The 22038-nt window shown below is 39.0% G+C and overlaps 2 protein-coding genes across 2 annotated transcripts; one reads left to right on the top strand and one right to left on the bottom strand.

Annotated features, from left to right (window-relative positions):
• The first annotated feature begins 8089 nt into the window (after positions 1 to 8089).
• LOC111915645 (G patch domain-containing protein TGH) lies at positions 8090 to 13280 on the top strand. The gene is made up of 15 exons (XM_023911284.3): positions 8090 to 8386; positions 8735 to 8825; positions 8926 to 9020; positions 9195 to 9298; positions 9401 to 9462; positions 9549 to 9623; positions 9752 to 9906; positions 10002 to 10077; positions 10161 to 10247; positions 10362 to 10581; positions 10683 to 11175; positions 11250 to 11534; positions 11989 to 12117; positions 12194 to 12397; positions 12473 to 13280. Exons 1-15 carry the CDS (start codon positions 8252 to 8254, stop codon positions 13100 to 13102), a joined length of 2841 nt encoding a protein of 946 aa, XP_023767052.1. The 5' UTR covers positions 8090 to 8251; the 3' UTR covers positions 13103 to 13280.
• A 227-nt stretch (positions 13281 to 13507) lies between these two features.
• LOC111915646 (probable calcium-binding protein CML15) lies at positions 13508 to 14449 on the bottom strand. Its single transcript, XM_023911285.3, has one exon. It carries the CDS (start codon positions 14228 to 14230, stop codon positions 13742 to 13744), a length of 489 nt encoding a protein of 162 aa, XP_023767053.1. The 5' UTR covers positions 14231 to 14449; the 3' UTR covers positions 13508 to 13741.
• Positions 14450 to 22038: the final 7589 nt, after the last annotated feature.

Raw genomic sequence — 22038 nt, 5'->3', positions numbered from 1 at the left:
ATGTTACATGAATACGCTTAAATGAATACCTTTACATAGATACATTTACCTGTATACACTTACATGGATACTTGTACCTCGATTCACTAGGATGATTTATTAGTACATTATGTGTAAATTGTCCTGCCTATCCCAGTTCAACGGGATATCTAGACGGGACTAACCATTCTGGAACCCACCTGTTAGCAACAGTGGTAGATGAACATCTACAGATGCCTACGGTTATTACTTATACTAGGGGTACCTTTACAGGACTAACCATTCCTTTAGCCTACTGTTCGCTACAGAGGTAAATGAACATCTACGGATGCCTACGGTTAATACTTATACTAGGAGTACCTTTACGGGACTAACCCTTCCTTAAACCTGTTGTAGCTACAAAGGAAAATTGAACAATCTACGGATGTTCAAAGGTTATACATTTCGCTAATCGCGACGCCGTGTTAATCCTAATACAAAAGGATAACACTTACATGCTTACATTTTTCCTATTACTTTATTTTGTGATACATTCACATAAACGATGAGTTAGACTAAGTATTGTTAGTAATAGTCAAAAGACAGGAAAAACTATCATTTTTATAGCAAAACATTCGGGTCTTGGTAGAAGACTACATTTCATACTAGTAGGAAATAAGGGATTTTCTATGGTTTTCATACTTATATCAACTGTTTCATTTAAAGAGTCACATGGCATTCATAACAGCTTTCCAAACACAAGACAATGACACTTAAATACTTATGAATTCACCAGCTTTAGGCTGATACTCGCTTTCAGAATAACTTGTATTCTCAGGTCACCAGTAGACAGGTACGATGGCCAGGTTTTGAGTAGACGGAGCACAGACAAGACTCGTCTTTTATTTTGATTGTATATTTTTGTGTCTTATTACATTGAAAGAACTCACATGTATTAAAACTTTACTTTTAATGCAATGGATGATGTTGTTGCTTGTTTACTACTTTACACTGTTGTGATACTGTACATGACGTCCTCCACCCCGGAACGTTTCCGCCGTTCTTGGTTTTGGGGTGTGACAATCTTGATGTTGGCCGTTGAGATGACTTTGATTTTGGCTTCACAGGAGCATCTCTTGGATTTGGTTTCTTGGCCGACATTCCCTTCTTGCCTTTAGGATTCAGATTCTTAGCCTTGTGGGTTTGATTCTTGGCCTTCTGCGCGTTCTACTCACCATTGTCTGAACGTGACCTTGAGGGGTTTCTTTTGAAGTATCTCCCTCTTGGCGCGTTCTGCCAGCCTTGTGCATAGTATGGAAGGTATGCGTGATTAGGACAATTTTGAGCAATATGACAAGGTGTTCCACAGTGAAAACAAGTCTTTTTCTTCACTGGGAAATTGTTTCTTCCTGCCCCTCGTGGCGTATCCATGCCTTGTCTCTGGTTGTTCCCACAAGCACACTTGCAGCAAGTTGGTTGTTTCACTTGATTTGGTGGCCTGTATTTCTCAACAGCAGGTTGATCAGAAGCAACTGAGTTCGAAGCAACAAATTCAAAGTTCAAGGAGACATTGGTTTGTTCAGTAGTATTCTCCTTGTTATCATCTTCCGCTACTTTACATACACAGGAAGTAGAAACATCAGTATTCTTCACTTCAACACCCTCAGTTGGCCCTGATTGTTCAGTCTTAACTGAAGCTGGAGCAGTGATTTGGCCATACTGAGTAGACATTTCTTCCTCATTGGTCTCAAGGGGTGGGTTATAGTTGTGATTAAAAGGAGGTGGCACACTGTGATACCCTAAACCCTTGGTTTGATTATCTTTAAAACTCAATTGTTTTTCAACTAAGGACTCGACTGTCTTACTTGATACGGTATAATTTTTGAAACTAACATCTGTTTTTCCACACTTAATTTTCAAAGTGTCAAGTTCTTCAGTTACAGTAGCAAGTTTTCTTTTAATGTGATCGTAATTTTCACACTTGTTGCTATAATCTTCTTGAAGCTTTCGGAAATCCTTGATTTTGGCTTCTAATTGAGTTTTCATAGGTTTTTGACCTTTCCTAAGGGTATAGCCTTCGTATTTGAGGTCCTCATTTTCTCTTTTTAATAAATTGATTTGATCTCGGAGAAATTTAATAGTAGTTTCACAAGATGGAGTACATGAAACTTCATTGACCAGGATGATTGAGGAACTCATTTTAAAAAAATATGCCCTTTGACTAAAAACTCAAAAGTCAACCCTAAAAGTCAAATTTAAAAAGGTCAAACTTAAAAGTCAAACTTGAAAAGTCAAACTTCAAAGCCAAACCGAAAAGTTAAATTTTAAAATTTTAAAATCAAACGAGAAAGTCAAAAGTTAAAGTCAAAGGTCAAACTTTAAAGTCAAAGTCAAAAACTTTAAGTAAAAAGTCAAAATTTAAAACCTAAAATCTTTGGTTGAAAATGGAATTTTAAAATAAAAGATTTTGAATTTTGGGCTAAAAATGACAAAATTGCGAAACTGGATGCGACAGGGAGTGCTTTTGAATTAAATTTGCGAATGAAATTATCTTGTGGTAAGGTAGCTTAATTGGTAAGGCGCTGGACTGATTAGGGGGAGACCCGGGTTCGATCCCCGGCACCTTCAATTTCGCTTCCTTTTTATTGGACGCTCTTGCGAGGAAGAATGTTGCAAAGCTTGCTGAACGAGGCTGGTGCGATGCGAGGCGCAAGCTTCGGACACACTAACAACGAATCTGAGGCGAAGACCGCAAACGAGGTGCGAACTGGAAACACTGCTGGACCGTGAACTCCGAACCGTACACATGTGATGCTGACCGTAAGCCTCAGACCGCACACCGAGGATCGTAAACTCGGACCGTAAACCTCGAAAACCCTAGCTGCTGACCGTACACACCGCCATCCCCTCGCTGGTTACGATCAAAAACAGTTTTTTTCACCATTTTTGCTCCAAAACTCGTTTTTATCAAAAACATGAAGAACAAACCCCCTTATTTTGCCAAGATCTATCCAAAAACGCATAAATCCTTCAAAAATAAGATCAAATAAGCTCCAGATCTGACAAAATTGATTGATACAATCCAAGCTCTGATACCAATTGTAAGTCCCCAATTATGCTTGTGTATCAATCAGATCCGTTTGATGGTGCTGAATCTCAATCAAACGGATGATGTCAGATCAAATAGAAGAGAAGGAGAAGAAGAAGATGATGAATCTTGTATGATTTGATTAGAATGAAGATCCATATACAAGATTCACACACACTAACACACACTAAAGCTCATTTCTTCTCTCTAACTCTCTTTCTAGAACACACCTTATAATACACACACTTAAGCTCCTTGTTCACTCATGAAATCATGCACTCCTCACCCTATATATAGTAGACATGGGCCGTGAATGGGTTTACAACCGTAAACCTGTTCACGGCCGTAAACACGACCGTAAACCTGTTCACGACCGTAAACACGTATACGACCGTAAACACCAAGCTGTTTACGGTCCAAGACACAAAAATACATTTTCCTAGAAAAGTAAAGTATAAACCATAATTTTGACCCAACAGTACCAACATGTTGTTGTATGCTAAGAGGTGTCCCGATGCTAGGTCATAAGAGCTTTGTTATTGGAATGGGAAAATCAGTGGTTGGATTGCTAGGAGTGGTAGGTTTGGTGCAAATATGTGGTTTAATGTGAACGACGAGTGTTGTGGGATCGTTGTGGAGGATGGTATGCTTGTTGCGAATGAGGATGTTTGGAAGGTCGCAGTTTTTTCTCTTGTCATCTGATTTAACGACGGTGCTTGTGAAAAAGCGAGCATACCGCTAGTGTTGTCTACCGTTGGTGGTGTCGTGCTACTTAAGATCGTTGTCAGTTGTTGGCTATGTTATGAGGCATTTTGCGTCAACGCAGTGGCAAAGGACGTCGACCCTTCAATGACTAGCCTCCGTAGTTCGCTCATCGGAGTGGTGGTTATTGTTGAGCCACCTTGTTGTGGTGCTTCACCGACAACCGTTTTTGGCCGCTGGGGTGTGGAGGTGGGGAGTGGTGATTGGTTCCGACGACATCATGGACCTGATGGGGTTCGTCGGTGTTCCACTATCTCCACCGATGTTGCCAATTGTCATCTTTGAATGTTATGAGGTGTGCTTTTGTTTGTTTTTCGTCACACACTGGATGGTGCCAAATGATGTGACATCGTCTCCCGATGATGCTCTTCACTAGTTTTGGTTATTGTGGTGAAGTTGTAAGGTTACAACAGAAGGAACCGTCAGTTGTTCTCCGGGAAGGGATCCCGGGAAAACACTCCGACGATCAAGTCAGTGGATAGACTTGGATTATTTTGAGATTAACTGGAAGATAGCGACTTTCTTTTTCGGGCACTGGATGAGGCCTTTTATATTGAGTTCTCTTTCCAGTCCGTACGAGACATAGGCATCAGACCCGACAGGATCGGGCGCGCTGATTGCGCAATTGTGCTCCTTGATCTGTCAGAGCTAACGACTGGTTCAGGTAGTAATGCGTTGAGCATCCCCTTTGTCGTTTGAAGCTGTTATGCTTTGTCGTGGAGTAGAAGGCGCCCCTGGCGGGGTCGGGCCTTCTCTGCGAGCGCCCTGCGCTTAGGGGTGTTCGCGAGCGTGAGGTTCCGATGGGCTTGCTCTATTAAGCGTGGGTCTGCTTTGAGGAGTTCTTTGGCGTGTCTGAACGTGACTTTTGACTCGTGGTGGGGGCACGTCATCACATGGGGTATCATGAAATCTGATTTGGGATAATCCAAGAGAATCAATTTAGAAATCAGGCCACTTCTAAATTCGAAATATAGAATAATACCTTGCTGTTTTGTGTTCTTGATAAGACAAAGAGAATCATAAGTATGATTTTCAAGTGTATGAGATCAACCCGATTTTGGAGCACTTCTCATCTTTATATAGATGTAAGAAATCAGTTATAAGTTGGTTAATGGAGGTTACATGCATTTTGGTGCCAAAAAGGGTTGGTCATCGCTAGGGGCTCTGCCCCTTGGACCTCGCAAGGTTACATGCATTTTGGGACCCCCGTATTCCTGAGTTCATATTATCACTCCAAATGGGCACCCCACACCTCCAACCTCGATGAGTAAATAGAACTCATTATATCTAAATATTAATAATGATTACACTAAAATATGTTGATAACATTAAAATCACCAACAAAGTCTTATCAAATATAGTCTAAAAAACCGTAACAATAGACTTGTATTGTTGACCGACAGAACAAAGCTTGGAAATGTACACAATTTGAATTGCTTTCAATTTCTGTGTCTTTATTAGTCTTTTTTTTTTTTTTTTCTAAAATACCATTTTATTTTATAGATAATTTATTTAGGTTATAATTATATTTACAACTTTAATAAAAAAATATAGATAGTACATTAACAATCCAATTAGATAATCAATTTTTTTGATAGGTTAATTTGCCATCTTATTTAAATTGGACACCTTTGAATCCTGAGTTCGCCATTAATTAAGCTTAAAAATAAGATCTATATGATGATGATAATATCATTTGTTATACATAACTGTCGAAACATAAATTATTGTATATGTAGAAAAATTGTTGTGTACGAATAACTTCCTATTATAATTAGTAGACAAAACTTCATAAATGGTCCCTGTGGTATCTAGAAATCTGAGGTTTAGTCCCTAAGTTTAAAAAACATTATAGATGGTTCATGTGGTTTCAAAACTTTTGATGTCTGATCCTTACTGCTAACGCTGTCACATTTTGTCCGTTAACTGAATGACATTTTCATCATTTCACTACCACACGAGCCATTAATGAAGTTTGCCTTTTTAAAAAAATAAAAAATAATAATTATTTAATATAAATCTCTCTCTCTCTCTCTCTCTCTCTCTCTCTCTCTTGTGTGTGTATCCTATAACCCACCTACAAAACCATTTGAACCTCATTTATATATGCATCTCTTCACCCAAACTAAATCCAACCACCAAATTGACAGTCGTGTATTTTATTTTTCTTCATCTCTTCACCCAAACAGAAACTACATTCGCATTTTTTGAAAAAAATTGTATAATGATCCACAATCATATGCTACTTTTGGGATGGGTGTAATCGACCCACCAAGATCAAGTTAAGACCTTTTTTAGCCAACTCAAACGCAAAGGCTTTGCCAATGCCATATGTGGATCCAGTAACAAGTGCCCATGATCCATATTTCTTGATGTTCTTTGGAGGTCTAAACAAATTAACGTAAACCCATTTGAGAATTGAAACTGAAGTCTTTAATATAAATAAAGAACCAAGAGGAAAAGAACAATAAGATAACCCTTGGAATTACCGGTGAAAACAACAACTATATCTCATCTCCATGTCATTGTTGGAACGAGATTTGTAGTCTTGCAACCCCTTCCCTAACCCATCAAACCCGTATCAGACTCTATACCTAATTTCTCTTCGGAGAAGATAGCAACAACAACGATCAGAAAAAAATAAGGAATTGAGAAAAGAAATTACTTTTCCGAAAGAGATGATAATTGGGTCTCTCATGATTTCTTTCAAAGAGGACGATTGAATTCTTGAGGACACAAATCAAAACTGGTATTATCATATGATCAATGTTTCATTCCTTCTTTCAAATCTTTCAACTCTACAAAGTATGAGTGGCTCTATCAATACAATCTGTAAATCCAAATCCAATTTCTTCATCTGATGAAGATTATCCACATTCGATTTAACAAGTCTTTGTAATTCCTTTTTCAAGTTATCGATCGTCACCTTCATTACGGTGGTCGGGTCTATTTCAAACACTGTGGCGAGGGAACATATTTTAGAAGGTGGGATGGGGAAGAAGAAGGTAGGTTGGGGAAGAAGAAGATGAGTGTGGGGATATTTGACTTTTTTCTTTTTCGGTGTTGTACTGGTATCAAACTCATCTATTGCAATTCCTTATCTAAGAGGAATGGCAATGAATTCACCTTCTGCCCTTGAATGAAACTTCCTTCGCCACGACTCATCGGAAAAAATCGAAGCAATGGAGGCTGTGTTCTAGGATGTTGAGAGAGAGAGAGAGAGCTTTTTATATTAAATAATAATTCTTTCTTTTTTTAAATAAGACAAAACTTCACTGATGGTCCCTGTGGTAGTGAAATGACGAAAATGCTCTTTAGTTAATGTATAAAAGATGACGGAGTTACTAATAAGGACCAAACATCAAAAGTTTTGAAACCACAGAGACCTTCTGTGAGGTTTTTTTTTATCTTATGAACTAAACTTCAGATTTAGGGATACCATACAGACCATTTATGAAGCTTACTTTAACAATGAATACAACTTCTTTCACCGACTCATGAATGCTACACAAACCTAAACATAAATTTGTCATATGTTAGTTTATAAATATTTCATGACCCATGGTACGAGACCAAACAACTCTCCATAAAGGATTTGCTTAGATAAATAGCAACATTTGCAACAAAAATAGTGGGAACTCAAATATCGAACAAAAGCAAATCGTCACAACTCACGAAACAATATAAAGATGATCGCATCTTGGCATATTTGATTGATGATGTTTTAACTAACAAAGACTTAACAATCACTTTGAAAAGAAGAGGGACTGTTTAGTAAATCACTCTAAAGTACAAGGTGTGTTATTGGGAACATCAATATTAGCATTTAACTAACAAGAGTACCAAAGGGCTTCTAGCCCAGCGGTATCAGGTGGTGCCTTCCCTCTTTGAGGTCGATGGTTCAAGTCCCGTCGTGGACATAGGTGAAATTAGGTGGTATTAGTTTAGGAGTAGATTAGATTTTCCGTTTAAAAAAAAAAAAAACTAACAAGAGTAAATTACTAAAATTGTTCCTATGGTTTGGTCAAAATTGCAAATTTGGTCCCTAACTTTCTTTTTTAGCATTCAGATCGTCCCTGTGGTTTGATTTTTGTGCAAAAAAAAAAAGTTAAGGACCAAACATGTAATTTTGACAAAACCATAGAGACGATTTCAGTAATTTACTCAACTAACAAAGACTTAACGGTCACGGTGAATAGAAGAGGGATTGTTCAGTAAATCACTCTAAGCACAAGGGCTATTTTGTAATACCTTTTTGTCAAATGCAACATCGTCTCTTTACTCAAACCTCAATAGGGAAATTAGGAACGGAAGTGATCCCTAAACCCCCATTGATGCCCTGTGATACATCCGAGTTGAAGAAAGGGCAATTCCGATAGCGAGAAAGGGCTCTAGAGTTATCTCAATATCATACTAGAAGTAATATATATACACAACTGAAGAATGGCGAGTGACGAAGAGGATTTCGTGTTCTTCGGAACACCAATCGAGCGGGAAGAAGATATAACCAGCCGTAAGAAAAAATCGATTGCAGAAGCTTCTGGTCAGCTGCGGACCCTTGCTCCTTGGAAACAAGAGGTGTGGTTCGATTTTCATCCACGTTTCTATACACATATTTTTTCATTTAGCCGAAGTTCGTTTAGGCTCTGTTAATTGGTTATAGATAATCGGTTTGCATTGATTCAGGGTCAATTTACGTTTTTGCAGCGATTTTAGGGTTTTCTAATTTTGAGTTTTTGGGTTTTTGAATTCGTTCTGGTGCTGCTGATTTTTTAGACATTTGGTTTTAACAAGTATTTCGTGGTTTATCGTTTGTTGCCAGATATGAATCACAACTAAAATAACCTATTAATGCCATAACATGTTCTAAGCAAGCTTGGTGTTGTATTCCATTGAAAATGAACTATGATATGATGTGGCTTTCAGGTAAGAGATGAAGAAGGGAGAAGAAGGTTTCATGGGGCATTTAGTGGAGGATTTTCTGCTGGCTACTTCAATACCGTGGGCTCCAAAGAGGGTAAATACTGACGTGCTCTTAAACAACGAACTTCTTTTGTATACAGTTTAAGGTTTTCCTGGAGGCGGTTCTTATTTTTCTCTATGAAACAAATCTGCAGGATGGACTCCACAAACATTTACATCATCAAGGAAGAACAGAGCTGAAATAAAGCAACAAGATCTTTCAAACTTTTTGGATGACGATGAGAAAGCTGTATGTGTGATTCTCTTTTACTAATATATTCAAAGAGTGATCCATTTTCCTTGACATTTTATGTAATTCTATTTAAAGAACCTACTGGTATACATCTTGCATTCTGTGATGATAGTGTGAGTTGCCATCATTTTTAATCTGTTAATGACCATGCTTTGTGTTTTTATAATGTAGGAACTGGAAGGCAATTCTTTGGGGACATCAATGCAGTTTGACACCTTTGGATTTACTGCAGCAGAAGTGGCTAGGAAGCAGGTTGAGAAAGAACAAAATGAGAGGTACAATCTACTTTTCTTCTGTAATTTATTTTTGTTCAATTTCTATCATCTCTCATACCCTTTATGACATCTAATTTTAAATGCCTTCTTAATGTATTACAGGCCATCAGCTATTCCTGGACCTGCTCCTGATGAAATAGTTGTTCCAGCCACAGATCCTATCGGTTTGTTTTCATTTAATATAAAATTTTCATTTCATTTTGAATAGCATCTCACTATATCTTTCTATCTTCATGCTGTTAATGACTAGGTGTCAGATTGATGCTGAAAATGGGATGGCGTCGTGGTCACTCAATAAAGAGTTCAAAAACCAGTTCACTTTATGGTATGCTCTTCAAGTGTCACTAACATGTCAAATCAATCCAACATAAACTGCATTTGTCATAATCTAATAAAAGCATGCAGTCACAAGAAACTTTTAAAAGAGCCTTGAATGATCATCTCTAATTGCAGATGCTCGCAGAGAAGCTAGAAAAGCCTTTCTTGCTCTTTCTGAAGATGCAAAAGCACCTGTTGCGGGTCCCACTCAAGCTGAAGCTGAGGATGACATGGCATCTGCTGCAGAATTCTCTACTGATGGTGTTAGTCAGCTCCACAAAAGTACTCCAGTGCGTATATATATATATCCTTGTTTTCATCATGTTCCATGCATCACATGGATTTTAAAAGTGGTGACTGGTGTCTCATACTTTTTTTTTTCCAGGTTTATGTGCTAAATCCAAAGCAGGATATGCATGGTCTAGGCTACGATCCATTTAAAGGTGCTCCAGAATTCAGGGGTATGTATGTAATTTCCAGAAACTCGCCAACTAAATCGACATTCAACAACTAATTCACTCACCAATTTGTGTTATACCTTCAGAAAACAAAAGGTTGCATTTACCTGGGAATAAGGAATCAGGCCACAAAAGGCAGCCACCAAAGAAAGATGGCCTTTTCTCTTTCAAAAGTATGTTCTCCAAATCTTTGCATGCTCACTCAGTGTCAATGATATTCGTTCCCTCTTTCTTATTGGCATAATTTATGTCTTTAACTTGATAACTTGTTGGCTTGATTTCACTAGCAAGAAATGTTGCCCCTGGTTTTGGCATTGGAGCCCTTGAAGAGCTTGATGCAGAAGATGAGGATGTGTATGCATCGGGTTATGATTTTGAAGCTTTTGTTGAAGAAATCGAGGAACCTACAAAGTTAGCCATAGAGGATAAAAAGAAAACCACTGTAAAACAACATGGTATTCTCCCTGGTTTTAAATCCGCAACCAATTCTGACTACCAGTTAGAAAGGTAACATCTTTTTTCATTAAACATCATCTTTACACATCAAAACATGTTCTATACGTTGAGTTATTAACATTCTAAACACCTTTTTTTGTTACTGTTTTCAGATTTGATCCTCCAGTAGTCCCAAAAGATTTTGTCCCACGTCATAAGTTCCCTGCTACATCTGAAGTCAACCATAAAATGACGGAATTACCCCCGAAAGATGTCCCTCCACCTGAGGATAACAATTTAAAGATTTTAATCGAGGGAGTTGCGACTTTAGTAGCTCGTTGTGGTCCATTATTCGAGGAACTTTCCCGAGAGAAAAACCAGTCAAACCCACTGTTTGACTTTCTTAATGGTGGAAATGGGCATGATTACTATAAAAGGAAACTATGGGAGGCGAAACAGAAACATGGTGACAAAATCAAACCGCTTTTGAAAGAAAAAGCAACTCCAAATACACAGAAAATGACAGCAGAAAGCCGTGGAAACATTTTAGGAGAAAAGCCTCTGGTGAGAAGTGTAGCAAAAGACGTTCCTGCCCCTGTCAGTGTCACTGAAACTGTCAATCTTCAGTTCCATCTATCAGATACATTCACCGAACCTTCATCATTTGTGAGTCAGTCTCTAATTCCTCAACAAAAATGAACTAGTGTTTCACTTTGGTATTAATTTTTTTTGGATTTTAGGTGGAGCCCACAGAGATTACAAAACCATTCCAGCATGACCCTGCAAAGCAAGACCGATTTGAGCAGTACATGAAGGAAAAATATCACGGAGGCTTACGCACAAAAGATGCTGGAGGATCGAGTAAAATGTCGGAATCTGCTCGTGCTCGTGAAAGATTGGAATTTGAGGCTGCTGCAGAAGCAATAACACAAGGAAAATGGGGAAAAGAAAGTCAACCTTCCGGTCAACAGATTTTGGATGTGCCAGGTGGCAGAGGGCTGCAGTTCACTTCTGGTGGATCCGAGGCACGTTTTATAATTGAGTAAATTACACGAATGGTCCCTATGGTTTGGTGTAATTTGCACGTTTGGTCCCTAATTTATATTTTTAACTCGGAATGTCCCTACAATTTGTTTTTGTTGCGCGCTTGGTCCCTATCTTACCTAAAAAGACTATTTTGCCCTTGATTTTTTAATTTATATAAATAAAGGGGGGTAGGTAAGGTAAGGTAAGGTAAGGTGATGTTGGGGGTGTGTTTATTTAAATAAATTAAAAAATCAAGGGTAAAATAGTCTTTTTAGGTAAAATAGGGACCAAACGTGCAACAAAAACAAACAGTAGGGACCTTCCAAGTTAAAAAATAAGTTAGGGACCAAACGTGTAAATTACCCCAAACCATAGGGACCATTCGTGTAATTTACTCTTTATAATTTGTATAACACCTATATATTATATAACATTTGACTTTTTAATTCTCAGAAAATGGAAGTTAGTCGAGGTGAAGAGACAATAGAGAAGAGTATGTTCCCGAAACGTGAAGAGTTTCAATGGCGACCTGCATCTATTTTATGCAAGCGCTTTGATTTAATCGATCCTTACATGGGAAAGGTATTGTTTTACTTTTTTTTTTTTTTTTTGAATTCTACTTTCAATGAAAATTTATTTAATTTTATTGTGTTTGCAGCCACCACCCCCTCCAAGATCAAGAAGCAAGTTGGATTCTCTCATATTCATGCCAGATTATGTTAAGGCTGCAACAGAAGTGGAAAAGACATTCTCAAACAACAAGTTGAAGTTATCTGTTTCCCAATTGGATGAAAAAGGCGAGACAAGTGTTGAAGATGTTGTTGAGGTTGAAAATGTTGAGAGACCAGTCGACCTGTATAAGGTAATTTCATTTCATTTCTCTTCTCTTCTCCCATTAATCAAAGCATGATGATACATGATGTGGGTTGTCTGACAGGCTATATTCTCTGATGATTCGGATGATGAAGAGGGAAGTTCAAACATTATTATTAACCAACCACAATCAGAAGATCCAACAAAGAAAATAGAAGCTGCAAATACGACTTTAAGTCGTTTAGTGGCTGGTGACTTTCTGGAATCTTTAGGGAAAGAGCTCGGGCTCGAGGTCCCCCCTGAGAACCATGTCAATGTCAAACCCCCCCAACCTACTCAAAAGTCAACTCCACAGAAACAAGAACCCATCAATTCCGATTCCCATAAAGACATACAAGAGAACAGCTCTAAAAACAATGCCTCAGAACTTAATCATGAAAAAAGAGACACCAAGGTTGAAAGGAAGGGAAGTTCTTCAGAGGACGATAGGAAACGGAAACGATCTAGACGACATCGGAATCGGAATAGGAGTAGTTCGGATGGGAATGCAAGTGAGTCCTCTGATGATTACCGGGATCGGGATCGACACAGTTCGAGACGGAAAGAGAGAAAGAAGGAATCTTCTCGCGATCGAAGTAGTAGTCATGGGAGACATCGAAAGCATAGAAGCCGGGATTCGTCTAGCAAATCCCGACGTTATGAAGATAAAGATTATGGAGATGGGAAGAGAGAGAAGAGGAAATCGAGAGACTGAAGAAGAATATACAAGTTTTGGATTTTTTTATTTACATAGAAAATGTAATGTCATTGTAATCTTCAACAAGGATTTTTGGTGTCGAAATGAATTTCAAGGCTACAGTTGTTTTAGTTGTATTATGATGTGTAGTTTCTGTTTTTGGTTTTATCAATCCATTGATGGTTGATTATGGTAAGTCCTTTTTGATTCTTGTACTTTAGCTGCACTTTTGATCAACCAAAGAAACCAAGTGTATCATCATTGAGTATTGGTATGTAGTATTTACTTAGAAACAAGACAATGCTTGTTTTAGACACAAATGAGGGTTATTACACCCGAAGCACATGAGAAGTAGAAAAATGGTTATAAAAGTTCAGCTTTGGTCCAATTGAATATATGCAATGCCCCAAAGAGCGATTAGTCTTATCACAACATCCTAATCAACTTAAAATTTATTATTAGTTCACTTCAGGGTTCAAAATATTATTTACAAGCGATGTGGGAGTCTCCCCCACTTAAATACTTCTTGATAACCTACTGCGCATTCCACCTATCTCAACCCAAAGGGGAGAGGGCAACACATGATCCCTTTCGTCTCAAGTCAAAAGTAAATGATAAAAATGGTGTAATATTTGGCTCAATGAAGAAGAACCTCTCTTATGAGACATGAACTCCAAAAATATCAGCTGCAGATTTTGCCATTATACTTGAAAATTCTTTAAAATTAATGACACCATCGCCATCAACATCAGCTTCTTCGATCATCGCGGTGAGTTCACGATACGTCAATGGCTGACCCATCTTTGCCATTGATTTGGCAAGCTGCGCGGGCGTGATGAATCCATGTCCATCTCGATCAAACGAATGAAAAGCCTCAATGAGTTGTTTTTGATTGAGAAGAATTTCTTCGGTCTTCACATCAATGGACATGGCGCTCACCAGTTCTTCAAATTCGACAGCACCATTCCCATTGGAATCCATATTATTGAAGAGTACATAGATCTGGTCACCGGAAATTTTCAGACCTAGAGAACGGAGGAGAGCCGCCAGTTCTAGGTATGTGAGGGAACCGTCGGAATCCATGTCGAATCGGGTGAAAATTTCACGTAGCTGGTTGAGCTGTTCGATCGCAAACACTCTCGCCATGTGGTGGTGGCTTGATTTCGTATGAATTAATGGTGAGGGTGTTTAAATTTTTTGGCTGATTTCTTAAATGGTGGCGGCGGAGGACGGTGATGGTGGATGGTGGCAATGGAATTCGACGGATGAGGGTGGTTGAATAGAAGAAGCTGGAGGCCTGCAACTATAAATTGGAACCATCAATGGTTGATAGCCAGGCCTCTTGTTGGCATGCAAATAAATAATGGAAGCTGAACGGGAACCACAAAGCGAAATGAGTTTCTCATATATAGGGGGAAGAGAATTTTCATATTTGGTCCATCTTCTAATAAACGTTGCAAATCTAGTCCCTTTACATGGAATTAGGTTATGCAAGTCCCAACAACCAAATGCCTATGTTTGGGCAAAAACCTCTCACTCTTCAAAATTTTTATCTCAAAATCTAAATGTGGAAGGGTAGCCCTGCAAGTTTTCATCCCCAGAATATTTCTTTGTAAAGAATAAAAGATGAAAAGAAAGTTTGTTATTGTAAGTTTGTAAATATTTTTTTTGTTGATAATACAAGTATATACTGTAACACTCGGTTCCATATATAAATTTCATATCTTTAATCTATGAGTTTTTGGGTGTCCACGACGTGGTGAAAGGATCACCACAGCGTGGGAGCATTGCATGAAATGCGTGTTGCACTTGGCCGCCATGATCTGGACATTTATTGCACACGACGTGGTGGTGACAACAATGTAAACCCTAGATTTCTGGGTTTTGTGCACTATTTAAGGGAAATGGTGGCTAGGGTTCCTTCCACCTTCAGCCTCCATCACCTCCAAAGTGCCTTTGACAAAACCCTAGCCTCCTTGTAAGTTTTAAGCTCATATTTGGTGTTTTTGTGACCTTGGAATGAAGAAGGAGTATCTAGTGATTAAATCAAGCAAGCAAGACACCTCCATCCTTTTGTGCACCTTCTGGACTATTTTTAAGCCCTCAAGTCCCTATTGTGATGAATTCTTTCTTTTAGATCTAGCTTTCTTAACATTTTTTGGTCCATATATGAAGTTTGAATGATGAGATAAGATAATTTTGCTACTGTGTGGCTCACCAAAGTCCCTTTGTAACATCCGGAAATGAGGTATAGTTCTCTGACCTTAATCTTTTATGTATTTGTTAAGACTAGTCCTTATTGAGAAAGGATGGCAATTGAGTACGCGGGGCGTACTATAACGACCCAATTTTCACGTCCAAAAATTTCATTTTTATAAATTACTTTAATTAAAACATTCGAAGGAAAACATTGTCAAATCATAACATCTCATAAAACTGTGTATAATGTCTAAAAATCCAAATCATAAAAGAGTGATAATATTAGAGTACAACCCAAGGAAAACTCATAATGTGGAATCTGGGGTGTGTGTATGATGTGCAACTACCGCACCGGCTCCTTTCCCTTCGCTGAAGAGGTACCTGAAACAAAACTGAAAACTATAAGCACGAAGCTTAATGAGTTCCCTCATCGTACCACATACCATGAAATGCATATACTATCAGGCATATCTGGGTGCCCGACCTACCCCTTCGGCCCTGTCGACCGGATAATGCCTAGCATATCTGGGTGCTGGCCTCCCCTTCGGTCCTGTCGACCGGATACTGCCTAGCATATCTGGGTGTTGGCCTTCCCTTCGGTCCTGTCGACCGGTAACTGGGGACTATTTCACCCCTACTACTACCACATAATATCATATCACATATATCATAAACTGGCTAGCATGGCTGGGTGCTAAACTACCCCTGCGGTCCTATCGACCGATAGTCGGGGACTATTTCATCCCCTACTACTGTCACATAATATCGTAATATGCTAGCACACATAAAACATAACAGGTAGCAGCAAGCCTAGATGAATATCACAAAGACCATCATCTCACATACATCTCCTATTAGTGGGCCAACATTGTGGCCGTAGACCCACCGCTACTGGAAGGTAACTCACCTCATAAGGATGACTGTTGGAAAACTGCTCGACAACTGTCTAACTGCTGCTCCGGTAACCCTTCGACTATAATCCCACAAAACACACAGTTAGAACCTGATATCTATTTTTTTAGGGTAAAATGACTAGTTTACCCCTAACCAAGTCCAAGTCAAAGTCAACTTCCAGTTGACCTGACTCGCCGAGTTGGGCCGCCAACTCGTCGAGTCCCTAACTCCTTACCCGCCTTATCCACGCCTCTACTCGTCGAATTTAGCAACGACTCGACGAGTTCCCCTTCTATATGAACATCGAATGGACCTTCATCCGACTCGCCGAGTTGTATGAACAACTCGTCGAGTTCATCTTCAACTGTAAGGAGATTGCCTTGGACTCGCCGAGTCCGTTCTTGCACTCGTCGAGTCCAATGAACTCCAGATCTAAGTCTAAGTCTAATACGTTGGGTCACTCCCTTGGACCCCCTAAAAACCCTTTTAGTGCTCAACTGGGTTCCTTCAAACCTTAACAGAAAATGGGAGTTTTGCCTCGGACTCGCCGAGTCCCAAGAACGACTCGTTGAGTCGGGCATGTCCAAGTCTCATATCTCGATTTCCAGCATACAACTCTTGACCAAAAGGTAGATCTAAGCTCCTTCAATCGTTCAAACTTTACATGCATGCATGGGACTTTGAGCTCAAAAGGTCATAAAATAAGCTCTTATGATGCATGGGATCTTAGATGGGTGCAAAAGCAACCCCTAACTGCCTTGTGACTCCCTTACTGGCATGATTCTGAAGTCTCAACCCCCAACCATGCTTGCAATCATGGTTGGTCACCAAAAATGGCTTATAAAAGCCCTAAATCTCCCTAAAAAGGGATCTAACAATTGAAAGAGCAAGGTTACAACTTTATACCTCCAATGAACTGTGGAAGATGCACAAACTCGGGTTCCCTTGGTCTTCACTTGTTTCATCAAGCCTTTCCCTTCCTCCTTATGGTCACAACTAGCAAGATCCACCAAAAATGCCTTAGTTCTTCTCAAAAACGGCTAGGGTTTGCTTAAGGGGAGTTATGGAAGCATTGGGGACGAAAGTGTAACAACCCGAAGTTGTTCATCGTCGAAAACCTATTCTACCCGTATAACTCGCCGTATATCGAAACGTTCCGATGTCGTTTTTGGGTTTAGTTAATTAAACTTATATGTTTAATTGATGCTAATGAGTGTCCAAACCTCTTAGGAACTCATGAATTTAGCTCAAAATGTTTAATTCACAAATTTAGAGATGTACTCGCCGGGTTACGGTAACTCAATCGGGTGCGACCAAAAGCCCCGCTTAATGCCGGTATCGGGTAGAATTCCACCATGTCCAAGTTTTGCGACCTATATAAACGTGTTTAACCTTTCATTTGAAGCTTTTTCTCTCTCTCACTACTCTCTCTCTAACCTCTCTCCTAAATCCAAGTTTAAGGGTCCAAAACTCAATTTTAAGGCCTCAAATCCCTAAGGTACCTTCCTAACCTTAATGTATAGCATATTTGGCTTCCAAATTCGGGATTTAATCATGAAATAAGGCCTTGAATGTGAGTTTATGGCCTTGGTAGAGGCTTAGGCCGTAAACACATAGTTAAGGGGTTTTTAAGCCCTAAAACCCTTCCAAACCACAACTAGACTTTAGATATGGCTTAATGACTTCATGGAATGGACTTAGAACATTTTAAACATGGATTTTGAAGGACTTGAAGGAGTTTACGGCCAAGGCACATGCTTGGGCCGTAAACTCATAAATATGGGGTTTTTGTGACCTTAAACCCTTCCAAAACACTAATAAGGGTTAGATATGAATTTTAGAATAATTGGTTTTAGCCTTGGGACACTTGAAACATATTATTTGAGGGATAATTGAGAGTTTACGGCCAAGGCTTGTGCTTGGGCCGTAAACCCTTCATTTTGGGGTATAAACTCCTTTTAAGGTGTTAGAAAGCCACTTTAACACCCCTAAAGCCTTAGAATAATTTTTAGAAGTGCATACAAAAAGTTTTTGGCCTTAAAACATAATGAATAACCCTTTAGGAGAGTTTACGGCCATGAGGGGGGTCTCATAGGCCGTAAACTCCAAAAACATCCCAAAAGTTCCACAAAAATTCATGAAAGGTCTTGGAATAATTTTAGCAATCACATATGATTTTTTTGGAACCAATAACACAATTTTTCATGAGTATATAGGAGTTTACGGCCATGAGTCCTATGCTAGGCCGTAAACTCCCATAAATATGTCCATTTGGTGTTTAAAATTCATTCCAAGCCCTTAAACCAAACCTAGAAATTTTCCCCTAAGTGTTTCAAGCCAATTTGCACCATAAATCACCCCACCATGAGTTTACGGCCGTAAACTCATGGGGAGGGGGTCATTAGGGCCGTAAACTCCATAAAGAGTTTACTCTTGAAGTCCCAATTCAATATCCTAGCTATATGTGTCCCCAAACGCCACCCGGGTCCCTCCAAACACTTGTAATGGGGTGTTTCCGCGACTAAAAGTGTTTGTCCCTAACAATCAAATAATCTAAGTCCTAATTAGATACAAATATGTATCTTTGCATTATACTTAGGAACCTCGTGCGTTTGCAAGCCCCGAACCAACGTTTAGCATCCTAAATCGTCACATTTCTCGTCCAGTGAGTTCATACCCCTACGCTTTTTCCGTGTTTTTCAATGTTTTCAGAGGGGGGGGGGGAATACAAGCAAACTATAACTTTTTTCAAAACATAACATTGATTTGTTTCAAATAATATCTGGCAAATTTATAAACGCTTTTACTCCTTATGTATTATGCTGAGCATAAGGGATGATCTATCAACTACAACTAAATGGATTTTAGTTAAGAAAATAACCAAACTAATCAAATTATTATGGGAATAATTTGGGGGTTCTTTAGTTTTCATTTTATCATGTACTGATATGTGTATAAAGTTATAAGATAAACTATGTCTGATTCAGTTTATCTCTGTATCATTTGAATGTATTGCCAGATAGTTTCATTGTATGTATCTATATTCACTGTATCATAATCTTTTGTATGTTTGATATCGTATGAGAACCCTGTGAATAATTTAGTACTAATTTGTGAGTTAGTCACTACCCTTTATGGATGATCAGTAAATCCTTCCCGGAAGTGTAACCAGAGTCTCCTGGAGGGAGAGCGAGGAATTTGTGAATAGATCTATTCGGGACTGACAATCCCACACCTTAACTGCTAGCTACAGTTAGGCGGGCACGCCTAGGGTGACAAATTCTGGATATCGTCCGACGTCTGACAAGCGTCAAGGAGGTCTCGTTGTCGTATCAGCATGGTTATCCGACTCACAATATGTATTAATATAAGTTTATTCACGGTTTTGGTTTTAGAGATATATATCTAGTACGGGATGGTAATCCCATGGTTTTTAGTCTATAAGTTTTATATCTATTGCAGGATGTTATTCCTATGGTTAGAATCTATATCTAGTTCGGGATAGTGATCCCATGGTTTTATCAAAATATCTTATATCTAGTTCGGGATAGTGATCCCATGGTTTTATCAAAACATCTTATATCTAGTTCGGGATAGTAATCCTATGGTTTTATCAAATTATCTTGTATCTAGTTCGGGATGGTAGTCCCATGGTTTTCAATCTATATTTTCAAGTATATCAAACTATCTTGTATCTAGTCCGGGACGATAGTCCCATGGTATTAAATCTATATGTAGTACGGGATGTTAATCCCAAGGCTTTCAAACTATTTTTCCATCTACAGTTCACGTATATTAAAGTATTTTATATCTAATTCGGGATAGTAATCCCAAGACTCTCAATATATAGTTTTGTGTATTAAACTATACTATGTGATATTAAATCGGTCTTGTAATTAGGAAAATATGGGATTTCCTGGGGTAACGTATAACGCGTAATTGAACTGTAATGAAGGATAACTAAACTGTTTTACATAAGAAAATATGGGATTTTCTTGGATAACAAACCTTTTCGGAAAACTAAAGGAAACTGGTACATTTTTCAACAAATAAACATCTTATGAACTCACCAGCTTTATGCTGATTTTCAAACCACGTGTATTCTCAGGTCCACGTTAGACAGGTACCCGACGATATCTTTTGGAGAAGACGGAGTGCTCAGAAGACTCGTCTCAAATTTTGTTCATATGATATATGTATAACACTTGTACAATTTACTTTTGAAACAAATGTAAACTTTTAAATATATGTAATGTAATGGTTGTTTACTGTGATTACTATGTACATTGGATTTGATACTCAACGTGGAGTCAACCCCGGAAATGTTTCTGCCTTTGGTTTTCGGGGTGTGACAGAAAGGGAGGCTGAATAAGTGGTTTAAATAAGGTGCAAACCCTCATCTAGGGTTTTGTCCGGATAGCGCCTACTCGCCGAGTCTGGACGCGGACTCGTCAAGTAGGTCATTAAACTTCTGTGTCCAATACGTTCTGAATCGACGAGATGGGGTCCAACTCGTCGAGTCTAAGGTCAAAATGCAAGATACTAGAATAAAATACATACCAGGAACCAAGTGCTACACGTACGCATGTGTACACACATCGTACTCATGCACTTTGCATGATCGCAAAGGTCACTTAGTACGTTGGGCGTACCAGAGGGTACGTTGGGCGTACTAAGCTCAGAGTAAAATCCTAATGCCCTTTTGTGCCCTTATTTAAGGAACATGATGACCTTATTTCCAGCCATAATTTCCAGTCTCCAACCTCCCTCAAACCCTAATTTCGTATTCCTAGCTTGTGTAAGTGTTTGTGGCTCATTTGAGTGTTCTTGTGAAGCTTTTGGTGAATAAAAAGCCTTGAAGAAAAAGGAGTATCTCCTATCCTTTTAAGTGTATTTGGTTGTCTAGATTCATAAAAATGGGAGCTTGATCGTCTAAACCTATCCATACATGAGTTATGTGTACTTTTGTGTTAAGTAGGTTAGAGTTTGTGAGTTTGGGACTTGTTCAGCCATGCTAAGGCTTAAAGTCCACGACTTTATGAAGTAATAGGCCTTATTCAGCTCAGATTTGTAGTTGTAGCATTTGTCTTAACGGATTAAGACCAAGTGAAGTGAGGAGTGGAAGTCTAGGGAGTACGCCATGAATACTCCTAGCTACATGCAATATAGCACTGAGATCCCCCAATGCATGCATGGTTGGTTGTACGCCCAACGTAGAGGGCTGTGTGCCCAACATACTCACTGGGTGTTGACTTTCGTTGACTTTTGAGCTTTTGGTCAATTTGTGGACCTTTGGCCAAGGAGAGGAAAAATGGTTTTTTCACCTTCCTAAGATTTTGTAAAGAGCTCGGTCTAGCATTTTGAGGTTATTAGTATTAATTACTAGTTAGAATTGAATGTAACATAAATAGGCGGAGTCTAGACCGACTGTTCGAGTGCGAGATTGATTGCTTTCCAACGAGAGGTGAGTCTTCTCACTATACTTACATGTGTGGTAACTTTTGTCTGATCGGAGGGTTTTATTCATGTTATGGACCGGAGGGTCTTAATTGTATTATTGACCAGAGGGTATTATCTTTTTATGTGTTATTATGCATTCTGTCTTTGTGACTTATGTTGTTATATTATTCTGTGTATCTGTTGAGCTATGACCGGAGGGTCCATACCTAGACGTGAGACCGGAGGGTCTTCACTGAGATATATGACCAGAGGTTCCTTATCGAGGTTTAGCCATGAGAGGCTAATTATTTGTGTATGTGGTGTTTTGGGGAACTCACTAAGCTTTGTGCTTACAATGTTGATTAAATATGTTTCAGGTACACCTCAGGATCGCGAGAAGACACCGACATGATTGCACACAC

Source organism: Lactuca sativa, chromosome 5 (genome assembly GCF_002870075.4).
Source record: "Lactuca sativa cultivar Salinas chromosome 5, Lsat_Salinas_v11, whole genome shotgun sequence".
Lineage (NCBI taxonomy): Eukaryota > Viridiplantae > Streptophyta > Magnoliopsida > Asterales > Asteraceae > Lactuca > Lactuca sativa.
The sequence above is the reverse complement of the archived record's forward strand: the minus strand, read 5'-3'. Positions and strand labels throughout refer to the sequence as shown.

Coding starts and splice junctions, on each gene's coding strand:
- LOC111915646 (XM_023911285.3), bottom strand. CDS start 14,230: ATGGCGAGAGTGTTTGCGATCGAACAGCTCAACCAGCTACGTGAAATT.
- LOC111915645 (XM_023911284.3), top strand. CDS start 8,252: ATGGCGAGTGACGAAGAGGATTTCGTGTTCTTCGGAACACCAATCGAG. Junction 9,021..9,194: donor TGGATGACGATGAGAAAGCT/GTATGTGTGATT, acceptor TTTATAATGTAG/GAACTGGAAGGCAATTCTTT. Junction 11,535..11,988: donor TCACTTCTGGTGGATCCGAG/GCACGTTTTATA, acceptor TTTAATTCTCAG/AAAATGGAAGTTAGTCGAGG.